The sequence below is a fragment of the Ursus americanus genome, chromosome 25 (genome assembly GCF_024610735.1).
Source record: "Ursus americanus isolate L20-20 chromosome 25, mUrsAme1.1.p, whole genome shotgun sequence".
Classification (NCBI taxonomy): Eukaryota; Metazoa; Chordata; class Mammalia; order Carnivora; family Ursidae; genus Ursus; species Ursus americanus.
In genome coordinates, this window is record NC_142151.1 from 20,310,741 (window position 1) to 20,330,878 (window position 20,138).

At 36.2% G+C, this 20,138-nt stretch overlaps 1 protein-coding gene across 1 annotated transcript in view; it reads left to right on the top strand.

The window, feature by feature from the left end:
* Positions 1-10,146: 10,146 nt before the first annotated feature.
* SLCO1C1 (solute carrier organic anion transporter family member 1C1) overlaps positions 10,147-20,138 on the top strand; it is a 61,046-nt gene continuing 51,054 nt past the window's right edge. The window contains exons 1-3 of the mRNA XM_045781411.2: positions 10,147-10,716; positions 14,992-15,140; positions 16,333-16,474. Of these exons, the coding sequence (XP_045637367.1) occupies positions 15,012-15,140; positions 16,333-16,474 (271 nt within the window). The 5' untranslated portion in view covers positions 10,147-10,716; positions 14,992-15,011. The remainder of the gene's footprint in view (positions 10,717-14,991; positions 15,141-16,332; positions 16,475-20,138) is intronic.

Below are 20,138 nucleotides of genomic sequence, written 5' to 3' on the forward strand. Positions count from 1 at the left end.
AAATATCAATAAAATTTCAAATGCTGATAGCTCCAGACCATTGAGAGCTAAAATATCAATATAGTTTGAAACCAAACTGAGTTTCCTTTGTTCACCTTTTCTCCTAACAAGCAACAAAATACTTTATGATCATTGTTCTAGGTGATTCGTTTCTCTCATGATTTTTCTGTGAAAGAAAACTGAATTCACTGATATGGTCAGTCTGTGTTTCTAATCCGTTCAATAGAATTCCACCTTAAGATGAGGAAACCAAGTAGCTATTTAGGTGAGGAGCATTCCAAAATTAAATTGCTTGTAGAACTTCTAATCAGAGGGAATTATGCAAGTTTTAGGTCCTATAGTCGTATCAGGTTGCTCCTCTAGAAAATAGTCCAATTCTTACGGCAAGTTTGGGGTAAATTAACTAGACTGTAAGCACTGAGTTAATGAAACTGCAAACAGTGCATTGAATAACTTAACTTGAGGTTTGCATGGTATCTATCATGTTTAGCACTGATGACCCATGGTCAGAGAACAAGAACAGGGTTTTCAGTCTCCATGATACGCCATGAATCGTAGGCCATTTGTGTATCACCAACACATTTCATTTGTTAAAATGATGCTGCTTTTACCTTACCTAATGGTGCTTTTATCTCACCTGAAGTGATCTTTAAGTTCATACTAGGACATCATTCTAACAGCAGATTAACAATGGTGACACAAAAGAATTGGGCATTTTGTTGGGAAATACATTTGGAGAGCCAAAACTGAACATTAAAGCTTTATTTTATGGTGGAACTCAGTGTTCACATCTGCAGATTCAAAAATACTGATCCAGTGTAAATTATTTAAGTGCAATAATACTATAAACTATATGGAATTATATAGAGATGGGAGACAAAATTAGTTTTTGGAATATGCTTCAGGTTCTAAAAATAGCCCAAATTTACTATCTAAGGGCAGGTAGTTCTTCTCCATATTATACCTCTAAGGTTGATTGCCTTGACAGGCATTGGTATTCATGGATTTCTGCTTCCCTGAGGAGTGGTGGAATAGAGACGAGAAGCCAAACCGCCTTCTTCTTGATAAGAAATACTGAACATGTCCCTGTTCAGAAAGGTTTTCTCATTGCTTCACATCAAGAAGTGGTTCTTTGATCATGCAAACAACCAAAAAATGCTTCAAAGAGAGTAATATTAAATCATCCTATGTGAGTACTATCAAAAATATTTAAATTTGATTTAGTTTTTGAACCAAAGCTGTTTAAAAAATTGTTTTTTTTTCATTATTCGACTAAAACAAAACTCACAAAATGACATTCCATGGTATATGGATGCTAAATATATTGATATAATCAGAACTACTATTGTGTAACAGAAAACTGGAAAGTATTTAATTGTTTTTCTAATGTGTGTCATGCCTCAGGCAAATGCTTTATGGAGGGTCCAAGAAATACATGAAATAGATAAAAAATAAATTTAGTCCCAATAGTTTAATTAGATTGAGTGTGCAGAATATAGCCTGAGTTCTTCTGGGTTTTCCCAAGAAAAAGGAATGTATTATTATCCAGCAATTTATCATGGATTAAGTTGTTTTTAAAATAAGGGGTCTATGAATGTAGATTATATTTTACTAAATTGTAACACACTGAAATGCCAAATACTCATCTTTATTACTAAGAAAAATTGTATCTTATTAATCTTGACTTTCACAGATGAAGCACTGACCAGGCCATAAACCACACCCACGACTTCATCTACCAAGACTGATCAAATGGTAGGTTGGAATTTGGAATTCATTAATAGAAAAGTAATTTTTAAAAAAAGCTATTTTAAAACTTACTGCTTTAACTAAAATTTCAGTGTCAGTAGAAGTACTTGTTTCAGATGAAACAAATTGTAGCAGAAAATTGCCCCTTCCCTCTTAAAAAAACAAACAAACAAACAAACAAAAGCACCCTGAAACAAAAAAACAAAGTCAAACTCATAGGAGAAAAGTGGAGCTCCTCTTCAGTTTTCTTTCTTTAACTCAAAATAGTAAAGCAAAAGGAATCAGAATTTCTCCTCTGCCATAATAAGGAGAAAGAACGCTTTTCACCCCAAGTTCTAACTCACTATGCCTGGTTTGGTTGTGCAGCCCGTGGTACTAAAAAGCAAAAAAAAAAAAAAAAAAAAAAAAAAAAAAGTGGACCTATGGATTGGGAGTGAACACTATATAAAATGTGAGGGATCACCCTGGGACACCCCTCCATCTTTGTGACAAACCAATTTAGTTATTAGTTACTCTGGAGTAAAGGGACTTAATGGGTCCATATTTCAACCCTGACTTCCTTTATTACAGTCAGCACTTACACATGCTTTGGAATGTGAATTAGCCCTTGGAGCTTGGAAACTGCTGCTTGAGTACCTTTTGAAGGGAAGGATTTTTTTTTTTTTATACTGGTAATTTTACTCCCTATATTATAGCAAAATATTTGGATGATTTAATGTGAAATTAAAAGTGATTGTTTAAAGATGTTTTATTTGTATATGTAACTTGTTGGTTGTTAGAATTTTCCATCAACCTTATTTTAAAAGTTAACGGATTCTTTTATGGCTCAAGCAACTCCTATCACATGGTTTGTTTTAGCTAGTTATAACAATAAACCAGTACTACAGTGTTGCTATCTTTAAATAATAACCCTAACATATCTATATATTACCTGTTAGTGGGGTTTCTTGGCTTGACTTTTAGTATATATTTGTTCATTGGTTTTTTTAAAAAAACATCACTATTTTTTAATACTCTGTGAAATATTTGCATGGGATTTTCACCATATTATATTTGCTTAACTGGTGGTTTGGTTTGGTTTTTGTTTTCCATTTATGAGTGTTACTTTACTTCTTGATACATTCTCACAGAAGTATACATATAAGTTTTGTTCCAACAAGGACAGTTTGTTAGTTGATGAGCACTGGAAATAAGTATTACTGAACCCATCCACCCCCTGATATTTCTTCCTGAAGATTTTTATCATGCAAATCACAAAATGAAAATTGGTGCTTTTAGAAATGTTCTGGAACTTTCAGTGCAAAATAATGGAAATAAGATTCTCCCTGGCTTTCTAAAATGCTATTAGGATATGCAACTGAAAGAACTTTAATTTGAATCTAGAATATTTTTGGTTTGGGTTGATTTGGTTAATTTGATTTGGTTTTTGGTGTTAAAATGGGTTTCTTATTCCTGATGAAACAGTTGTTCTAATTGTCATTATTTCTTCCTTTTCCTGACCCAAAACCCATAAAACAAAAAAAAAAAACCTGCCATTGGAAGGTTTAAATTAGTGTGTCCCAAATGTTTGACTTTGTAGGGTATTTGCAAACCAGAAAGTATTAACTTAATTTGGTATTCCTAAAAAGCAATATTTTCAAAGAAGTACCAACCAAAGTAACAGTATAGGGGATGTCATTTGCACATGACAGTTTTTAACAAGGCAATTCTTACCACTTTTCAACTGAATATGTTTATTAATAACTATCCAAATTTATCGTCTTTTAGAAACCCAAGAGTGAAGCATTGGACTTAAGTGATCATTTTGCAACTGAAATACATCTTGTCCTTTCACCTGTACCTTGCACTTAATATATGTAGCAATACTTCATATCTTTGTATCATAATTATTTGTTAAGTGATTTAGTTAATTGCTGATAAGTATTTTGTAAAAAGTAAAATCTGTACAGAAAAAAAAATTAGATAAATTGTACTTTTTATTGTTTTTTAGCTTAGACACTACAACAATCCTCCTTGTTTGCCAGAATTACTGGAAGTGCCTCTTGATTTTCTAGATTTTATATATGTATATATATATTTACATATATATTATATACATTAAAAATGACAGTAAACATATACTCAAAATCATTAGAACTGTGTCACAGGTGATCAGTGTGGATGTTACAATGTGAAAATAATGTATAATATAAATATAATTCTGTGGTATTATGTTTGATGTAGTTATTTGTACAATCCAAGTCCTCTATCCAGTTTTGAAGGCACCTTTTCCTCTTATTTCCAAATGCAATGGCTTGTGCCTGGACTATGTACACTGTATTGAGCCATGCATTGGCCTCTCTACAATTCCCAAGGACTCCTCGAGACTTCTGTTCCCATGGTCACATTCCCTTCCCTGTCACCGATGAATTCTTAGGTGTATTGATACTCATCTCTCTGAGCTAGGCTGTGTTATTTAATGAAATAGTTAACACCATAACCAAGATCCCTGGATTTCTGGCATTTAGCTTGACAGTCCTAGAAAATAGACAGTTCTGCCCTTTATCCTATAAATACTACAATTTATCCTATAAACTTTGTCTCTTGATCCCCAATACATGGGATATTTGGTTATAAAGACTCAGGATTATTTTTGTTCCACGTATTTGAAAGGTTTTGAAGACGTTGAATGATTCAAGATACTCAGTGTTTTTTGTGGTTTTTTTTAAAGATTTATTTATTTATTTGACAGAGAGAGAGAGACAGCCAGCGAGAGAGGGAACACAAGCAGGGGGAGTGGGAGAGGAAGAAGCAGGCTCCCAGCGGAGGAGCCTGATGCGGGGCTCGATCCCAGAACGCTGGGATCACGCCCTGAGCCGAAGGCAGACGCTTAACGACTGAGCCACCCAGGTGCCCCAAGATACTCAGTGTTTTAATTAACTCAAACATACTGTCCTCAGAGATCAAAGCAAAATGTGATTTCTACCCAAAGTTCTCAAGGAATTAATTCTTTAAGCTATACATATAAATTTTCCCATTACCTATTAGACAAAATCCCTGCTCCTGAGTTTGGTATATTCATAGCTTTCTTCACTCTGGGCCAAGACTATCCCCCACCAAAATAACTAACCATCTATCATTTATATTTCTATGTCTTGGGCAAATTATATCAGTGGAGTATTTACAGACACTGTATACTTATATTTTCTTTCTTTCTTTGTGTACACACATACTTTTCCAACCACAGCACAAAGGAGCAAGACTGACAGTATCTTCTCAAGATGTGAATCTCATCCCTCACCCAGGGCTATCCTCTTACAGTGATGCGATGGTTCTCAGTGGAAGGGAGGCAACATCTGGCTATTTCCACCTGAACCTTCATCTCCTTCCCACAGTTAGGTGCTGTCAAATATGTTTTAGGTAAGGAAAAGTTAATTCACATGTTAGGGTAAGAGAGGTGATGGCATATATCTTCTAATGGATTCTGAGATCCAAGCCAGAGCAAAGGGGTGGCCACAGGCTCTGCCTGGAGTAGAAAGTCTCGGAGATCAGTTCAGTGTGTCCTAGGTCAGCTCTACAGATAACCCCTCTACCTGCTGAACCACTTGGGGTGGAGCTTGGGATGTGGGTACACCCTAACTAATGAGAAGAAAAAAGAAAGAAAATCAGTTCTTAAATAATTAGAAAATCTTCTGCTTGTTAGGATAGACTTAGGCTTCTTTAATCCTGAAGCTACTTCATGGCCTGGTCATTCTTTCTGACATGATTGCTGGCTTAAGAAAGGAGCCCAACACCCACTTCTGCTGAAATCTGTCAGATCTGAAGAGTTGTCCAGCTGCCCATGCTGTCTAGGATCTTTTGGCCTCTTGGTACCAGTCAGGGCTGGACGGGTGTGTGTCTGTGTGTGTGTGTGCACGTGCGCGTGCATATCGCTTCATACTTCGTTGTCAGCACGCAGGAGGTACAATGGCTCCTTGCTCTATTGTCAATTTCACTGACTTTTCACTGCCAGATGCCAAAGGTGAATTCGTAGAAGGCCTGATCTTCAGAGACTCCAAAGTAGTTAATGATTATGTATTCGTTTTCTATTTCTGCTGTAATAAATTACCACAAACTTGGTGACTTCAAACAGTGCAAACTTCCAGCTCACAGCTCGGTCAGTTGGAAGTCCAGATGGACTTGGCTGGACTCTGCTTCTGGTCTCTCAAGAGATTGAAAACAAGTGTTTGCCAGCCTGGGCTCTTCCCTGAAGTCTCTAGAATCCACTTCTGAACTCAGTTAGGTTGTTGGCAGAATGCAGTTCCCCCCATTCCTTGCAGGCTGAGCCTTGGGAACCTCTCTCCGCTGCTTCAGGTTGTTTCCTTTTTCCAAGCATTGCTTCTCTCACAGCCCCATCTCCAAACCAGTAATGTCACATGATTCCTTCTTACGCTTTAAGACTTTCTCACTTCTGCTGCATCCTTTCTGTCTCCAGCTAGAGAACGGTCTCTGCTCTTAAGGGCTCACGTGATTATATTGGGCCCAAAGAATCCAAGATGATCTCCCTACTTTAAGACCTTGAATTACATTTGAAAAGTCTCTTTTGCCATGTAACAACATATTTACAATTTTCCAGGGATAATGGGGTGGACATCTTTGGAGGCTATAATTCTGTCTTCTACAAATTCTGAATTGGATAAAGAACATGGTGAAGATAAAGAAGGCATATAGGCCACACAGTTATTCTACATAATGGAAGCTCATGCCTACAATGAAATTGAGGGGAAGGTATAGAGATTTCTGTATACCCCCTGCTCCCAAACACTCAACCTCCCCCATTATCAATACCCCTATCAGAATGGTACAGTTGGTATCATTAATGAACTATTTATGAACACATGATAAATCACCCAAAGTCCATTATTTACTTTAGGATTTATTCTTGGTGGTGTACATTCTGAGGGTTTGGACGAATGTCTAATGACATGTATTCATCATTATGGTATCATATAGGGTATTTTCACTGCCTTAAAAATCTTCTGTGCTCTGTCTATTCATCACCTCCAGCCCTAACCTTTGACCACCACTGGACTTTCACTGTCTCCATAGTTTTATCTTCTCCAGAATGTCCTAGAGCTGAAATCATACAGTATGTAACATTTTCAGATTAGTTTCTCTCACTTAGTAATTTGCATTTAAAGTTCCTCCATGTCAGGGTGCCTGGGTGGCACAATTGGTTAAGCATCTGACTCTTGGTTTCAGCTTAGGTCATGATCTCAGGGTACAGGGATCTAGCCCTGCGTAAGGCTCTGTGCTCAGTGAGGAGTCAGCTTGAGATTCTTTCTCCCTCTCCCTCTGCCCCACCCACTTGCGCTCTCTCTCTCTCTGTGTCTCTCTAAAATAAATAAACAAATCTTTTAAAAAATAATACGTAAATTTCCGTCATGTCTTTTCATGGCTGGGTAGTTCATTTCTTTTTAGTATGGAATTATATTCCACTGTCTGGATGGACCATCGTTTGTTTATTTATTTATTTACCTGCTGAAGGATGTCATGATTGCTTCCAAGTTTCAGCATTTATTAATAAAGCTGCTATAAACATCTGTGTGGAGGTTTTTGAGTAGACATAAGTTTTCAACTTCTTTGGGTAAATACTAAGAAGTGTGATTGCTGGATCATATGAGAAGAATACACTTAGTTTTATAAGAAACCACCAAATCCTCTTCCAAAGTATGTGTACCATTTTCCATTCCCACCAGCAATGAGTTTCTAGACCTTTTCAGTGCAGAAATCTGGGATATGTATTATTCAGACTGAAAGCTCCTAGTTCCCATACGGGACTACAACGTTTTTCTTAACCTCATTCATCTTAAATTACAGATGATACTTTAAGTGATGAGCCTGGATGGGGTCATAAGGGAGTAAGTGTAGATAGAGCAAAGAAGATATTCTAAGGACTGAACTGTACAGTGCTGTGGCAATGAATACTAACAGAAAATGACCACTGAGGCAGGAGGAAAACTAAGGGAGTGTGGGGTTCTAAAAACTGGGTGAAAAAAAATGGATCAAAGAAAAGGGCACAATCGGTGGTACACAATTCTGCTACTCAATTAAAATGAAGCCTGGAAATTTATCACTGGAATTACTAATGTGAAGGTCTTTGATGTTATTGATGAAAGTAGTTGTGGTGGAGTGGCGGAAGCAAAAAACAGAACTGGTGGGACAAGAAATAGAGAAGAGGAGTTTTAGCTAAGGAGTATAGATGAAAGCCTCATTTTAGAGACATGGACCATACATCCATAGGAATAGAAAGAAGACAAATAATATGGATGCACATGCAGGTGGGGAGTAAATGTGGTGAGGGCAGCAGACAATAGTTCTCTCCCGATTTCAAAAATTTCATCAGTGAGTTCCCTAAGCAAGGTCATCAGCTGATAATGAAAGTTGGGGGAAAAAATAAGTTTGGGAGAAGTCATTCCGGAGAAAGGAAAAGTGATTAGGTTATTAAAAGGTATGTTTAACAATGCCTCTAAGACCCAATGAGGTTAGTGGTCATAAATTTAAGACGAGCCCTGAGGGCATGTTAATGAGTTTTTCTTCAACTATTTAAAATAGTGTGAATGTAAACACAGAGTAGACGGGAAGTTGAATTTAACCCAGCTGTGGTTTGCCAAGAAGAACCACAAATTGACCAATGGACACAGGAGTGCACCAATGTGCTATGGAAGTGCGAGATTAAAGTAACTGCGGGCAGCTCAACTCAGGTAAGGAGGGAAATAAATGACAATATGAATGTTATGGGTTAAATTGTGCCTCCTCCCCCTGCCCAGAAAAATATGTTGAAATCCTGGCCCCCTATATCAGTGAATGTGATCTTATTTGGAAACAGGATCATTGCAGATGGGATCAAGTTAAGATGAGGTCACTGGAATGGGTCCTAATTCACTAATTTTAAGAACAGGAGAAGGCAGAGACATACAAGAGAAGATGGTCATGTGACAAAGGAGGCAGAGATTGAAGCAGTAAATATACAAGCCGAGCAATGCCCACAATTGTCAGCAAGCACTGAAGGTAGAAGAGGTAAGGAAGGATCCCTGCAGGTTGCAGAGGGAGCATGGCTCTGCTGACACCTTGAGTTTGGACTTCTAGCCTCCAGAACTGAGATAATAAAGTTCTGCTGTTTTAAGCCACCCAGGTTGTGGCACTTGGTTATTGCAGCCCTGGGGAACTCATTCATTTATGGTTAATTTCAACCACAGTGGCAGAGTTGAGTGGTTTTGATAGAGATTATATGGCCTGCAAAACCTAAAATATTTACTATTTGATCCTTTGCAGGAAAAGTTTGCTGACCCCTGGTCTACTGTATGGAAGAAGGATACAGTTCAATGCAAGACTTTATACATGAGAAGCTCTGAATATTATCTATAGTTAAGTATTATGTACATTCAAAACTGTAACATGAACTGTGGACTCAAGAGGTCAAAAGAGGAACCATGGTAGAGAGTGAACTTGAGCAAATTGGGGGTAGGCTAAATCACACTCTCAGGGGACAATTGCATTTCTCGGTGAGGATAGTAAACACTGTTTCCCCCTAAATGTACCATCTGCCACCTGTTAGACGCATTGAAAAGTGTAAGACCTATTGTGATACTTGCTCACTAGCAAAGGTTGGTTTGATTGCTAAAATAAAATATTTGGTCTTTCAGAGTCTGAATGCACCACTGCTTCATTGTAAGATTTATTATTTTCTTTATTTTCCTTGTATCCTTTTTTTCCTTTAGTAGTAAAATGTGCTTATAATCATATTTGATTATTGGTTAATGATCCTTACCATTGTGTGAACTGAAATTATACATATAATGATGATGCTTTCCAGTCATTTAGTGCTTTGTTATTTGAAACATATTTTGAGTACATCATATCATTAAATCCTTAAAACAACCCCATGAATGTATTTTGTTTTGTTTTTAATAAAAATTCTGCTTTACGGCGAGGAAGTTGAGATTCAATAAAGTTTAGTGACCAGGCCAGAGTCGCAGCCATTTAAGAGTATGGTGGATCTTGGGTAATACCAGTATGAAATTCATGTATTACTATAAATCAAATGCAAGCTAATACTGCTCAGAATCTCCTAAAATGGTACTCTTGGAAAAAGAATTTATTGTAGAATTTTTCAGTGCAAGGAGTTCTCTCTCCTTGGAATTTAGATAGAATAAACAATTGTATGCCAAAAATGCAGTGTTTTTCTTTTTTTCTATTAGACCCTTATAAATTGGATGTGAGCAACTGATCATGTGTCTGAGAACTAACCCTTTCTAGAGAGAACTCTGCAGCGCCTTGATCCTGACCTGGTATGCGGTCCCTAAGATTCTAGAATCCCAACGGGAAAAGAAACCATGCAGACTGAGCCTTTTTTTTTTTTTTTTTTTAACAGAAGGATCCCAGTGATGTCCTCAAGGAGTGGCTGGCTTAAAAACTTCTTGGAAGGAGAAGGAGGGATCTTTGTTACAAACTTCCGCCCCTCCTCCTGCTTCTGTTCCCTTCCCCTTTCCCCCCTGCAGAGTTGTGTTTCTGGGAATCAGCAAGTAAGATCACAAGTGGTCTTTTCTCTTTTCACTCTCTCATACAGAAAGCTTTATCACGTGTGGCCTTAAACTTGCAGCAAGTTGCAAAGAAATGGCTCAAAAGCTTCAGCTCTTTCTGTGCCCCGGGAGCTAGATGCACGTCAGTGGCTTTGCCAGCGTGGTCTGTTCTTGCAGACTGCCAGAGAAAAGAGGCCAGGAGGAAAGAGGAAAGAGTCGAAATTGCCCAGGGGTGAGACCATGCCCTTCATCTTTTCTTTCCCCTAATTTGCTCTGTCTGTGTCCATCCAGACTCTCCCCACCTGGCAAAACTTCTCAGAGCTGCTGTAGAATTCACCCCAGTTTCCTCTCTCAGTCCGTGAAGTGGGGTCCAGCCTCTCGCTGAGCACATTGAGAGGAATTGGCTGTCTTTGATCTCCACCTCCAGGTAAGATTTAGTTCTCTGCTTTCCTATTCTGTGATGATCACATCCGAGTCTCATAGGAGAGAGGCTAATCAGCCCTTCAGTTCTGCACGACATGCGTCTTATCCAAACCCACCATCAAAGTTGTTGGGGCCCTTGTTAGGTTAATAGAAATAGCAAAAGGACACTGGGTAAAGTGAGATCAACTCAGATCTGGGTTCAAATTTGGACTCTGATAACTTATTAGTTGGGTAGTTCTTGCCCAGTCACTTAACTGCGCTGAGTTGTATCATTTTCTATAAAATGGGAATTTGGATGTTAACCTTGTTGAGATGTTTTAAGGATTAGCAAAAAGTGTATCATTCATCTGGCACATAAATAGTACTTATTCAATCTGAATCTGATGCAAATAGTTACTTTTGTTGGAAGGTGGGGGGCAGAATGAGCTTTCTGAACAACACACACTCCTTCTTAGCAAGTACCATGAGATTACTTGGTGCCCAGAAGACAAGCCAGTGCAGAGGTTTTCCTCGTATGGGATGACTAAGAGAAGAAGGTGATGGGGTGGCTGCTTTCTGACTTCTCTCTGGCAGCCTTTGGGGTTTGACTGTGGATGGAATCTATGTCACACGATCAGGGCACAGAGGTTCAGGGCATCTGCACGATCTGGTTACAACCTTCCTAGGCTGTCTGTGCTCTTTAAAGACTGGGAGATTGGTTTTCAAACCCATATGAACAGAGAATTCAATTTTTTTTTTTAAAGTGAAATAGAGAAAAACTGGCTTCTTTTTCTTTGGCTTCCAAAATAAGATATGCTCCAACCCAGGCTGTTGGATGAAAACTTTGCCATAACTCTTTTCCTGGTGGAATCCGTTCAAGTGGTGGGAGAACAATTAAGGATTTGCAAATGCAAATCCTTCTCAATAACTGTGTACTCTTGCTCTAGTTCTGCGACTGCAAATGAATGGGGAGAGAGAGAGAGAATCTGGAGGATCTTTCCATTCAGGTCCTTGAGCTCCCCTTCCTCTTCCTTTCACAGAGGGATGAAAAGCTCAATGCTCATAAACAGAGCCTCCTTGAAACATATTATCCTTGAGATGACATGCAAATTAGCCATCAAGGTGAAATTATATTTTCAGTAAAAATATGCAGTGTCAGTGTTTTAAGCTGAGTACTATTTTGCCCTAACACAACATCAACTAGGATGATGATAGTTCTCTTGTTTTTGTTATCACTTCTGGATTCTAGGTAGAGTGATTTTTGTGTCAACACCTCCAAGTGTAAGAAGACAATGTGTTTTGGTGTCTCAAGTTTTTAATATTATTTTCAACATGATTGTTTCTCTCTTTAGCATTGGCATTCTGGATGTCCCCTTTGAATCTTTTAAAGATATATTTAGTGTAGTGATAGTATATTTAATTATTAAAGAATTAATTTGCATGTTCCTGTCCGCTGGCTTTATTATGACTGGCCTGAAATAATATACTGAACCCCTGAAACAGCAGGCCAAGTTGAGTGATATTTAAAATTTGTCTGGTATGTATTTCTTGCTTGGTGATATGTTTATACCTTTAATATTTAAATTATTTTTATACGTTCATTATAGAAAAGTTAGAAAATAGAGACACACAGAACATTTTTGAAGAAATTATCTGCATTGTCACTGACCAGAAATAATGTGTTAACCTGTTCTGTAAAGACTTTCTGAAACTTTGTTTCTATGAATATACACATGTGAAAATATGTGCTTCCTTGTAAAATAGAATATTGGATATATATATATATATATATATATATATATATATATATATATATATATAGTTTTATACCATGCATTTTAAAAAATCAGCTCTATAATAGCTCTATAATAAAAATATTCTGTATAGCTATATTTACTCTGTACAATAATTTCTAATGGCTTCAAAAGATTTCATTGCATGAATAAACCATTATTTGTTGGATATTTAGGTCATTTAGTTTTGACTTTTTATTATTATTTATTATTATTATTATTATTAGCAGTGGGTCTCCAGCAGTTTAATTAAAGGTACTCAGTAGTCTTTTAGTGAGAAACCTATTTAACATTGTATAACCCAGTGTCTCCTGAACTCCCTTTTCATTTTTCTGACAAAACATTGTTCTGGACTCCGTGAATGTACGAAGTTAGCCATTGGTATCAGACAGATGGTAAAGAAGAATTTCTATGTCCTTAGTTTCTTAGAATTTGTTTTTTAAAAATCAAGAATAGATGCTGAATTTTTTCACCTGATGTTTTGCATCTAGTGAGATTTTATTATTTTTTACTTCAAATTCCTCTTTTTTCCCAGCCTTACTGAGATGTGATTGACAAATAAAAATTCTATAAATTCATGGCATACAATGCAATGTTTTGATAGACCTATATAACATGTTGAATTTTTAATGTGATCATTTAGGTGAATAAAGTTCCTAATATCAATTGTTACATTTTAAACTAGATCATAATTAAAGAATATAAATTCATTTGGATTTGCTAGTATTTGTTTAAATTTTAGCATCTCTAAATTTCATCTGATGTTTTTTTTCTTGTACTATCTTAATGAGATTTTGTTATCAAAATAATTGTGACTTTTTAAAATGAATAGAGATTCTTATCTGTTTCAGTTACCTATTATTTTCACCTTAGAGGATATCCCTTGATAAAACACTCCTGTTACATCATCTATCCTTTATAGTTTTATTTAGGGGATAGTTTTAGAGTATTTTTGTTAATGTCTTCCTTGGCTATTTTTCTCTTCTGGTCTGTATTAACACAGATAATTAATATTTGCTAGAAAATTATCTATTTGGTCAAGACTTTAAAGTTATTTCTATATATTGTGCATAATTTCTATGTTTTATACTTTTAAACATCTATGTTTAGAGCTCACTAATGTTGTATTCTTGTGTCTTTTGATCTTGCCTAGTGTTTTCTGTTCTTTGTTTACTTTAGTTCTTTGGTTTTTAACTTTTTCTGTTTCATTCAACTTTCCTTTGCCTATTTTTTAAAAGTTAAACTTATGCGTCAAATAATCTAAAAATCAAATAATCTAAAAATCTTTTTTTTTTTTTTTAATAGGCCCTTGCTATACCCTTCTCAACTCATTTGCTACCCTCTGGAGGAATCCCCTCTACTTGTAATTGTTCACGTCTTTCTTTTGATATTTAATTCTATATTTCAAAATAAAATTGATTTTTCACTTTTGAGAAATTATCTGTGAATTCAAACTGGGAGGGATGAGGTTTAATAAACAGAATAAGAATTACATAAAGTTAAGGTAATATACACATAAGCAGAATAAGCGTTAAGTTTCTACCACAGTACATTAAATTTCGCTCGTAATGTTGTTCCTTTAATTAGTGTGATGATATAGATTTAACATGCAAATGCATCATCTGATAAACATTAAGGTGACCCAGAAGTTATTTTGTTTTCTAATCTCTTCACTTAGGTTACTTTTTCAGGCAGACATTGAGCTATGCAAAATCCTAAGGGAGTCAGGCACGGGACATGTAAATACTGATATGAATAGAGAGAAAATAGGTTCAGAGTATGTGGATCTGTCTAGGGCTTGGTAAGGATGGGGAGATGGGAAATTAAACATACATAGGAGGGGAGGCCATCTTTCTTACTTCAAGGCAGGCTAAAGTAATGTTTGCCCGAATTAAATGTAAGCCTGAGGCACGAATTGTGCTGCTTCCTTATCTGTCAAACTAAAATGATACATAAATTGGTCCTCCTCCTTTTTGCCATATTTTATACCTTTCTTTGGATGCTACAAACCTATAGGAATTACAGTGTGCTACAGAGATCTACAGTGGGCATCAATCTTTTGTACCCATTCTGTTAAGACAGATTTAAAAGCTTTAATGGCTTAATTTTCAGGAATCAATATTCCAATGGTTGAATTCCTCTTCCTTTCCTCCTTGCTTCTAGTTTAAGCTGGCAAGACCACAAAGTTAGCAAAATTCTGCCTCATTATTTATTCCAAAGGCAACATTTAAATTTATTCTTTGTCATAATGAGGCTTAAACTGAAGAGATTGGGAAAGAATGTTGGCTAGAGAGTCCCAATAGCTGGATTAATCAAATATACTGGTCAATTTTAATTGAAAAACTTTGCCAACTTTCTGTGGTAAAATAAGGTAGCTTCACTTCCAATCATGTCTCCAGCATTGTGATCTGTGAAATAAAAACATTATTTAATAAACGGTGGATTTGAATTAATTTTTGTGGTGTTTTTTTTTCTTTGTTTTTTACTTTTGAAATCAACTTCGACAGGATCAAAGAATATTTTCATAATGGACACTTCATCCAATGAAAACATCCACTTATTTTGCAAAAGTTCAACGCAACCTGTTGGGCAACCTTCCTTTAAAACTGAATACTCTTCTTCAAAGGAGGATCAACGATGCTGTGGTGAACTAAAGGTAACAAACAATTTTGTTTGTAAACAAAAAACCACAAGTAGTGAATGAAAGAGTCACAAAGAATTAGGTGGGAGGGGAAAAAAAAAACAATTAGGTGGGGGCTATGTTGTTGACTCTCCATCCAGATGTGTGCTATGCAATTTCACAATTCACATTTCTGTACAATTACATATTTCCCATATGTAGCTAGAAGCAAGAATTTTTTTCCGTTTTTAAAAAGTGAACTTAGATGCAATTTATTAAAACTACAATTTACCAGGCGGTGAAAGCCATCTCTCCCTGCCCTGTAGGTTAAATTACTAAATATTACTTTCTGGGTTCATTTGAATGCCCCTCCTAAACTAAGAGAGAAAAGAAACTAACATTTATTCAATTTCTACCATGTACCAGATATTATGCTAATTATAGTTATAATATTTAATCTATAAAACATCCATGTTATTCCCATTTTATAAATGAAAATTTTGACTTTCCTTGTGACACAGTAAGGGGCAGGGGAGCTTTTTAAATGGTGCTCTCTGTGACTCCCAAGTTCCTGTTCTTTCTTTGTACTAAACATTCACTCAGCAAATATATGTGTCTTTTCGTATAAATGCTCACCTCCTCTGTGGATGCTCCATCACAGACTCAGGTCTAGCAAAATACAGAAGCCAGCTATTTAAAAAAATCCATATTCAAATGTGTGAATTTAACTTGAATATGAACTTAAACATGAGGATAGTAGTACCCCATTGGTCTATCGTGCCCCCTGCTGGTGCATGCATCAACACTGTGAAACCCACAGTCATGAGTACGAGACTTGTGATAAGATATTAAATGTTTGAATTATGGTTCTTGTTTTATTTTCTTATGTGGGAATGGCTCCTTCAACTCTGCTTTACCATACAGTGGATTGTCCTTCCAAAGCCAAGACTCCTTCAAACGTCCTTTGAGGGAAGGGAAAAGAAGGAAAAGAACAGAATTTGACACACATTCTGAATGAAATCTGTTTCAGAATTTGTATTTTTAGGAATCTACCTGAGCTTGAGGCTGAAGAAAGCCTGTACCCATGCTTGAGAGAAATCTTCAGTGATAACAAGCTTGTTACATTGTTCTTTGGTTTGCATTTTTGTTTGTCTATTTATTTAGTTAAGTTTCCACACATGTGTGTCAAGCTAGAGTCAGACTAAGTGTGACTTGTCCTATTTTCCAGGTATTTTTGGGTGCCTTGTCTTTCGTCTACTTTGCCAAAGCATTGGCAGAAGGTTACCTGAAGAGCACCATTACTCAGATAGAGAGAAGGTTTGATATCCCTTCTTCGCTGGTGGGAGTTATTGATGGTAGTTTTGAAATTGGTAGGTATTGCAGATGCCTGGTCTTACTTTTATGTACAAGATCTTCTAGGAATGACTAAATGACATCCTCACTGCATTCTCCTGCCTGCTAGGATCAGACTCTATCTGTAAATTCTTGTTGAGACACAATTTGTGAGGTCTTATGTTACAGTAGAGGTAATTTGCTCTCTCCGAGCAACCCACAATAAATTTCCTGCCCCAGGTGTTCACTACTATATGATTCACACAATTCAGTTTCCAGTCAGAGCGAGAGATTTTCTTGGAGGAGCGGGTGAGGTGCTTTAGGATTTTCAGTTAGAAGTATTTAGGAAGTGTTTTTACAAGAAGAGTCCTATATCCACACAGCCCTGTGATTCAAAATTTGGAAGAATTCAAATGTGCTCTACAAAAATTTATTGTAATGATTTAAGAAGTGAAACCATAAAAGGAGTTTCTGCCCAGAGGTCTACACAGAAGAGAAAGAAATCCTATTAACGAGAATAGTAGAGCAAGGCAAGCAAGAAAAATTCTACTCTCGCGTGTCTTTGGGTAGCTGTTGACTATAGACTTCCTCTTGGCACTTGAAAGTGATTTTAGTTACTGTTTTGGAAGTACTTTAGAGAGTGTAATCACAGGTAGAGCTTCCTGAATTGATAAACTGCAAGGCTTTAGTTCTTTGTTGAAGCAAACAGAATGGTAGTCTCTGGGGTCCTTATTACCTGTTGAGACTCAAACATATGCTTTACTATATATAGTAAAATCTCTAATGGTTCCAGGTTCAGCTCACTTAAACTTTCAGAAAAGTGAAGAAATATTTTTCAACTCTGCAACAATGACTTTTTTAGTTCATACTGTATATTTCAGTTCTTACCCTGAATATCACAGAAAGAATGAAAAGAATGAATAGGTAACCTTTTACCTTTAGGGTTTTCTTCTCAAATCCAAATCCGTCTGTCATCATCCTACCAAAATGGGATTACTTAGGTCAGTGCTAATCAAATGTTAATGTGTGTACAAATAACTGGGCCATCTTGTAAAAATGCAGATGCTCATTCTTTAGGAAGGGGAATAAGACTGCCTTCCTACAGGCTCTCATATGATATGATGCTGTTAAGTCAATGGGCCATACTTTGTGTAGCAACTTTCTAAAATATCTGATCATATCACTCCCTTATGTAAATTCCCTAGAGTCCCTTGATAGTTGATGTATTCCTTGATGCCTGTCCTATCTCCAGCCCTAAACCAAATGAAAGTAAAATGAATCAAGGTAAGAGGGAAACACTGAATCACAGGAGGAAACCAGTATGAAGAGGCAGCTGTTACAAATTGGAAGAGTAAATCACACAGAAAGAAGAAATGAGCAGATAGAAATTATATATATATATCAAGTGATACTTTATATATCAAGTGATACTTTATATATCAAGTGATACTTTAATTATTGCTCACTCTAGATTATAGTATAAAAATATTTTAGAACCAAAGAGACTTACAATATGGTCCAAAGCTTTTCTTGGTGCCCCAGGTCCTGATGCAACTTGAGAGAGTCTATATTCAATAGAGAGTACTAATGTTTCACAGGAAGTGACAAAGGATCCTGAGAATAAATTCACAGTAACTCTTCCAGACCATTCTAAGGATGGAAGTTATTTGTTGAATTAGATACAATAAAATATCTTAAAATGCTGTCACTTCCACTGCAAACCTTTATTCCAAACATCACTAGGTTTGCTCTAGTTATTTGCAATCCATAGTTTTTCAGAAAAGTGGGTTTCCTGACCATAATCTTAATATACTCCTTTTGCCTTCTCCACATTCTTTCCTTCTAGGATTCTGAACCCACTCCCACCTTTGTCTCTAGCTCTCATTTCTTCTTTTTTGCAGAACAATTTCATTTATCCTCTGACATCATTTAGCATTATTATCTCATGTCCACATACCAGACACTCCATTTTTTCCCAAGTATTTTTTCATAACAAAGTCTTTCTCCAACAACAACAGAGCTGCCAGGAATATTTTTAAAAAGTGTTTTCTATATCATAACCTTCTAATATTTCCAAATATTCTCTTTCAAATACTTTTCTATATATACTTATAAATATTGAAAAGTTTTGCTTTTCACATTTTAGAATTTAATCAACTTCATATACATTTCATAAAAACTTTGTTTTTTAGAATAGTTTTAGGTTCACAGCAAAATTGAGCGGAAGTTACAGAGATTTTTCATATACACCCTACTCCCACAAATGCAAAGCCTCTCTCATTATCAACATCCCCACCAGAGTGGGACGTTTATTACAGCTGATGGATCTACAATAACATTATTGTCATTCAGAGTCCATAGTTAATAGTGAGGTTCACTCTTTGTGTTTTATATTCTGTGGGATTGAACAAATATATAAGTTGTATGTATCCACTACTACAGTATCATGCTAACTACTTTCCCTGCCCTAAAAATCCCTCTACTCTGCCTATTCATCCAACCTTTCCCCTACTGCTGGCATCCACTGATGTTTTTAATGTCTCCATAGTTTTACCTTTTTCAGAATGTCATGTAGTTGGAATCATACAGTATGTAGCCTTTTCAGATTGGCTTCTTTCACTTAGTAATATACATTTGGGGTTCCTCTGTGTCTTTTCATAGCTGGATAGCTCATTTCTTTTTAGTGCCAGATGATAATCCATTTTCTGGATAGGCCTTCATTTACTTATCCATTCCTCCACTGAAGGACATCTTGATTGTTTCAAAGTGTTGGTGATTATGAATAAAGCTGCTATAAAATCCCTGTTCAGATTTTTGTGTGGACATATTTTCATTTTCAGCTCATTTGGGTAAATACCAAGGAGCATAACTGCTGGATCATATGGGAAAAATATGTTTGGTTTTGTCAGAAACTGCCAAATGGTTTCCCAAAGTGTTTGTGCCATTTTGCATTCCCATTAGCAATGAATGAGTGTTCTTTTTGCTCCATGCCCTCACCAGCATTTAGTATTTTGGCCATTCTAGTAAGTATGTAGTGGTGTCTCATTGACATTTCAATTTGCAGTTCCCTCATGTCATATGATGTTAAACATCTTTTCATATGCTTATCTGCATATCTTTTTTGGTGACGTATCTGTTAAGTTATTTGACCTATTTTTAAATCTCATTGCTAGTGTTCTTATTGTTGAGTTTTATGTGTTCTTTGTATATTTTTTATGCAAATGACTTTTGCAAATATTTTCTCAGCCAATGGCTTTCTTTTCATCCTTTTGACAGTATTGTCACAGAGAAGAAATTTTTAATTCTAAGGAAATCCAGCTTATCCTTTTTTCTTTCTTTCTTTCTTTCTTTCTTTCTTTCTTTCTTTCTTTCTTTCTTTCTTTCTTTCTTTCTTTCTTTCATCACAGATTATGCTTTTGGTATTGCATCTAAAAAGTCATTACTAAACCTAAGGTCATCTAGGTTTTCTCCTAAGTTATCATCTAGGAGTGTTGTAGTTTTGCATTGTACATTTAGGTCTGTGATCTCTTTTGCCTTTATTTTTGTGAAGAGTGTCAGGTCTGTGTCTAAATTCATTTTTTTGCATGTGAATGTCCATTTGTTCTGGCACCATTTGTTGAAAAGATTATGTTTGCTCTATCTTATTATGCTTGCTCCTTTGTTGAAGATCAATTAACTATATTTATGTAGGTCTGTTTCTGG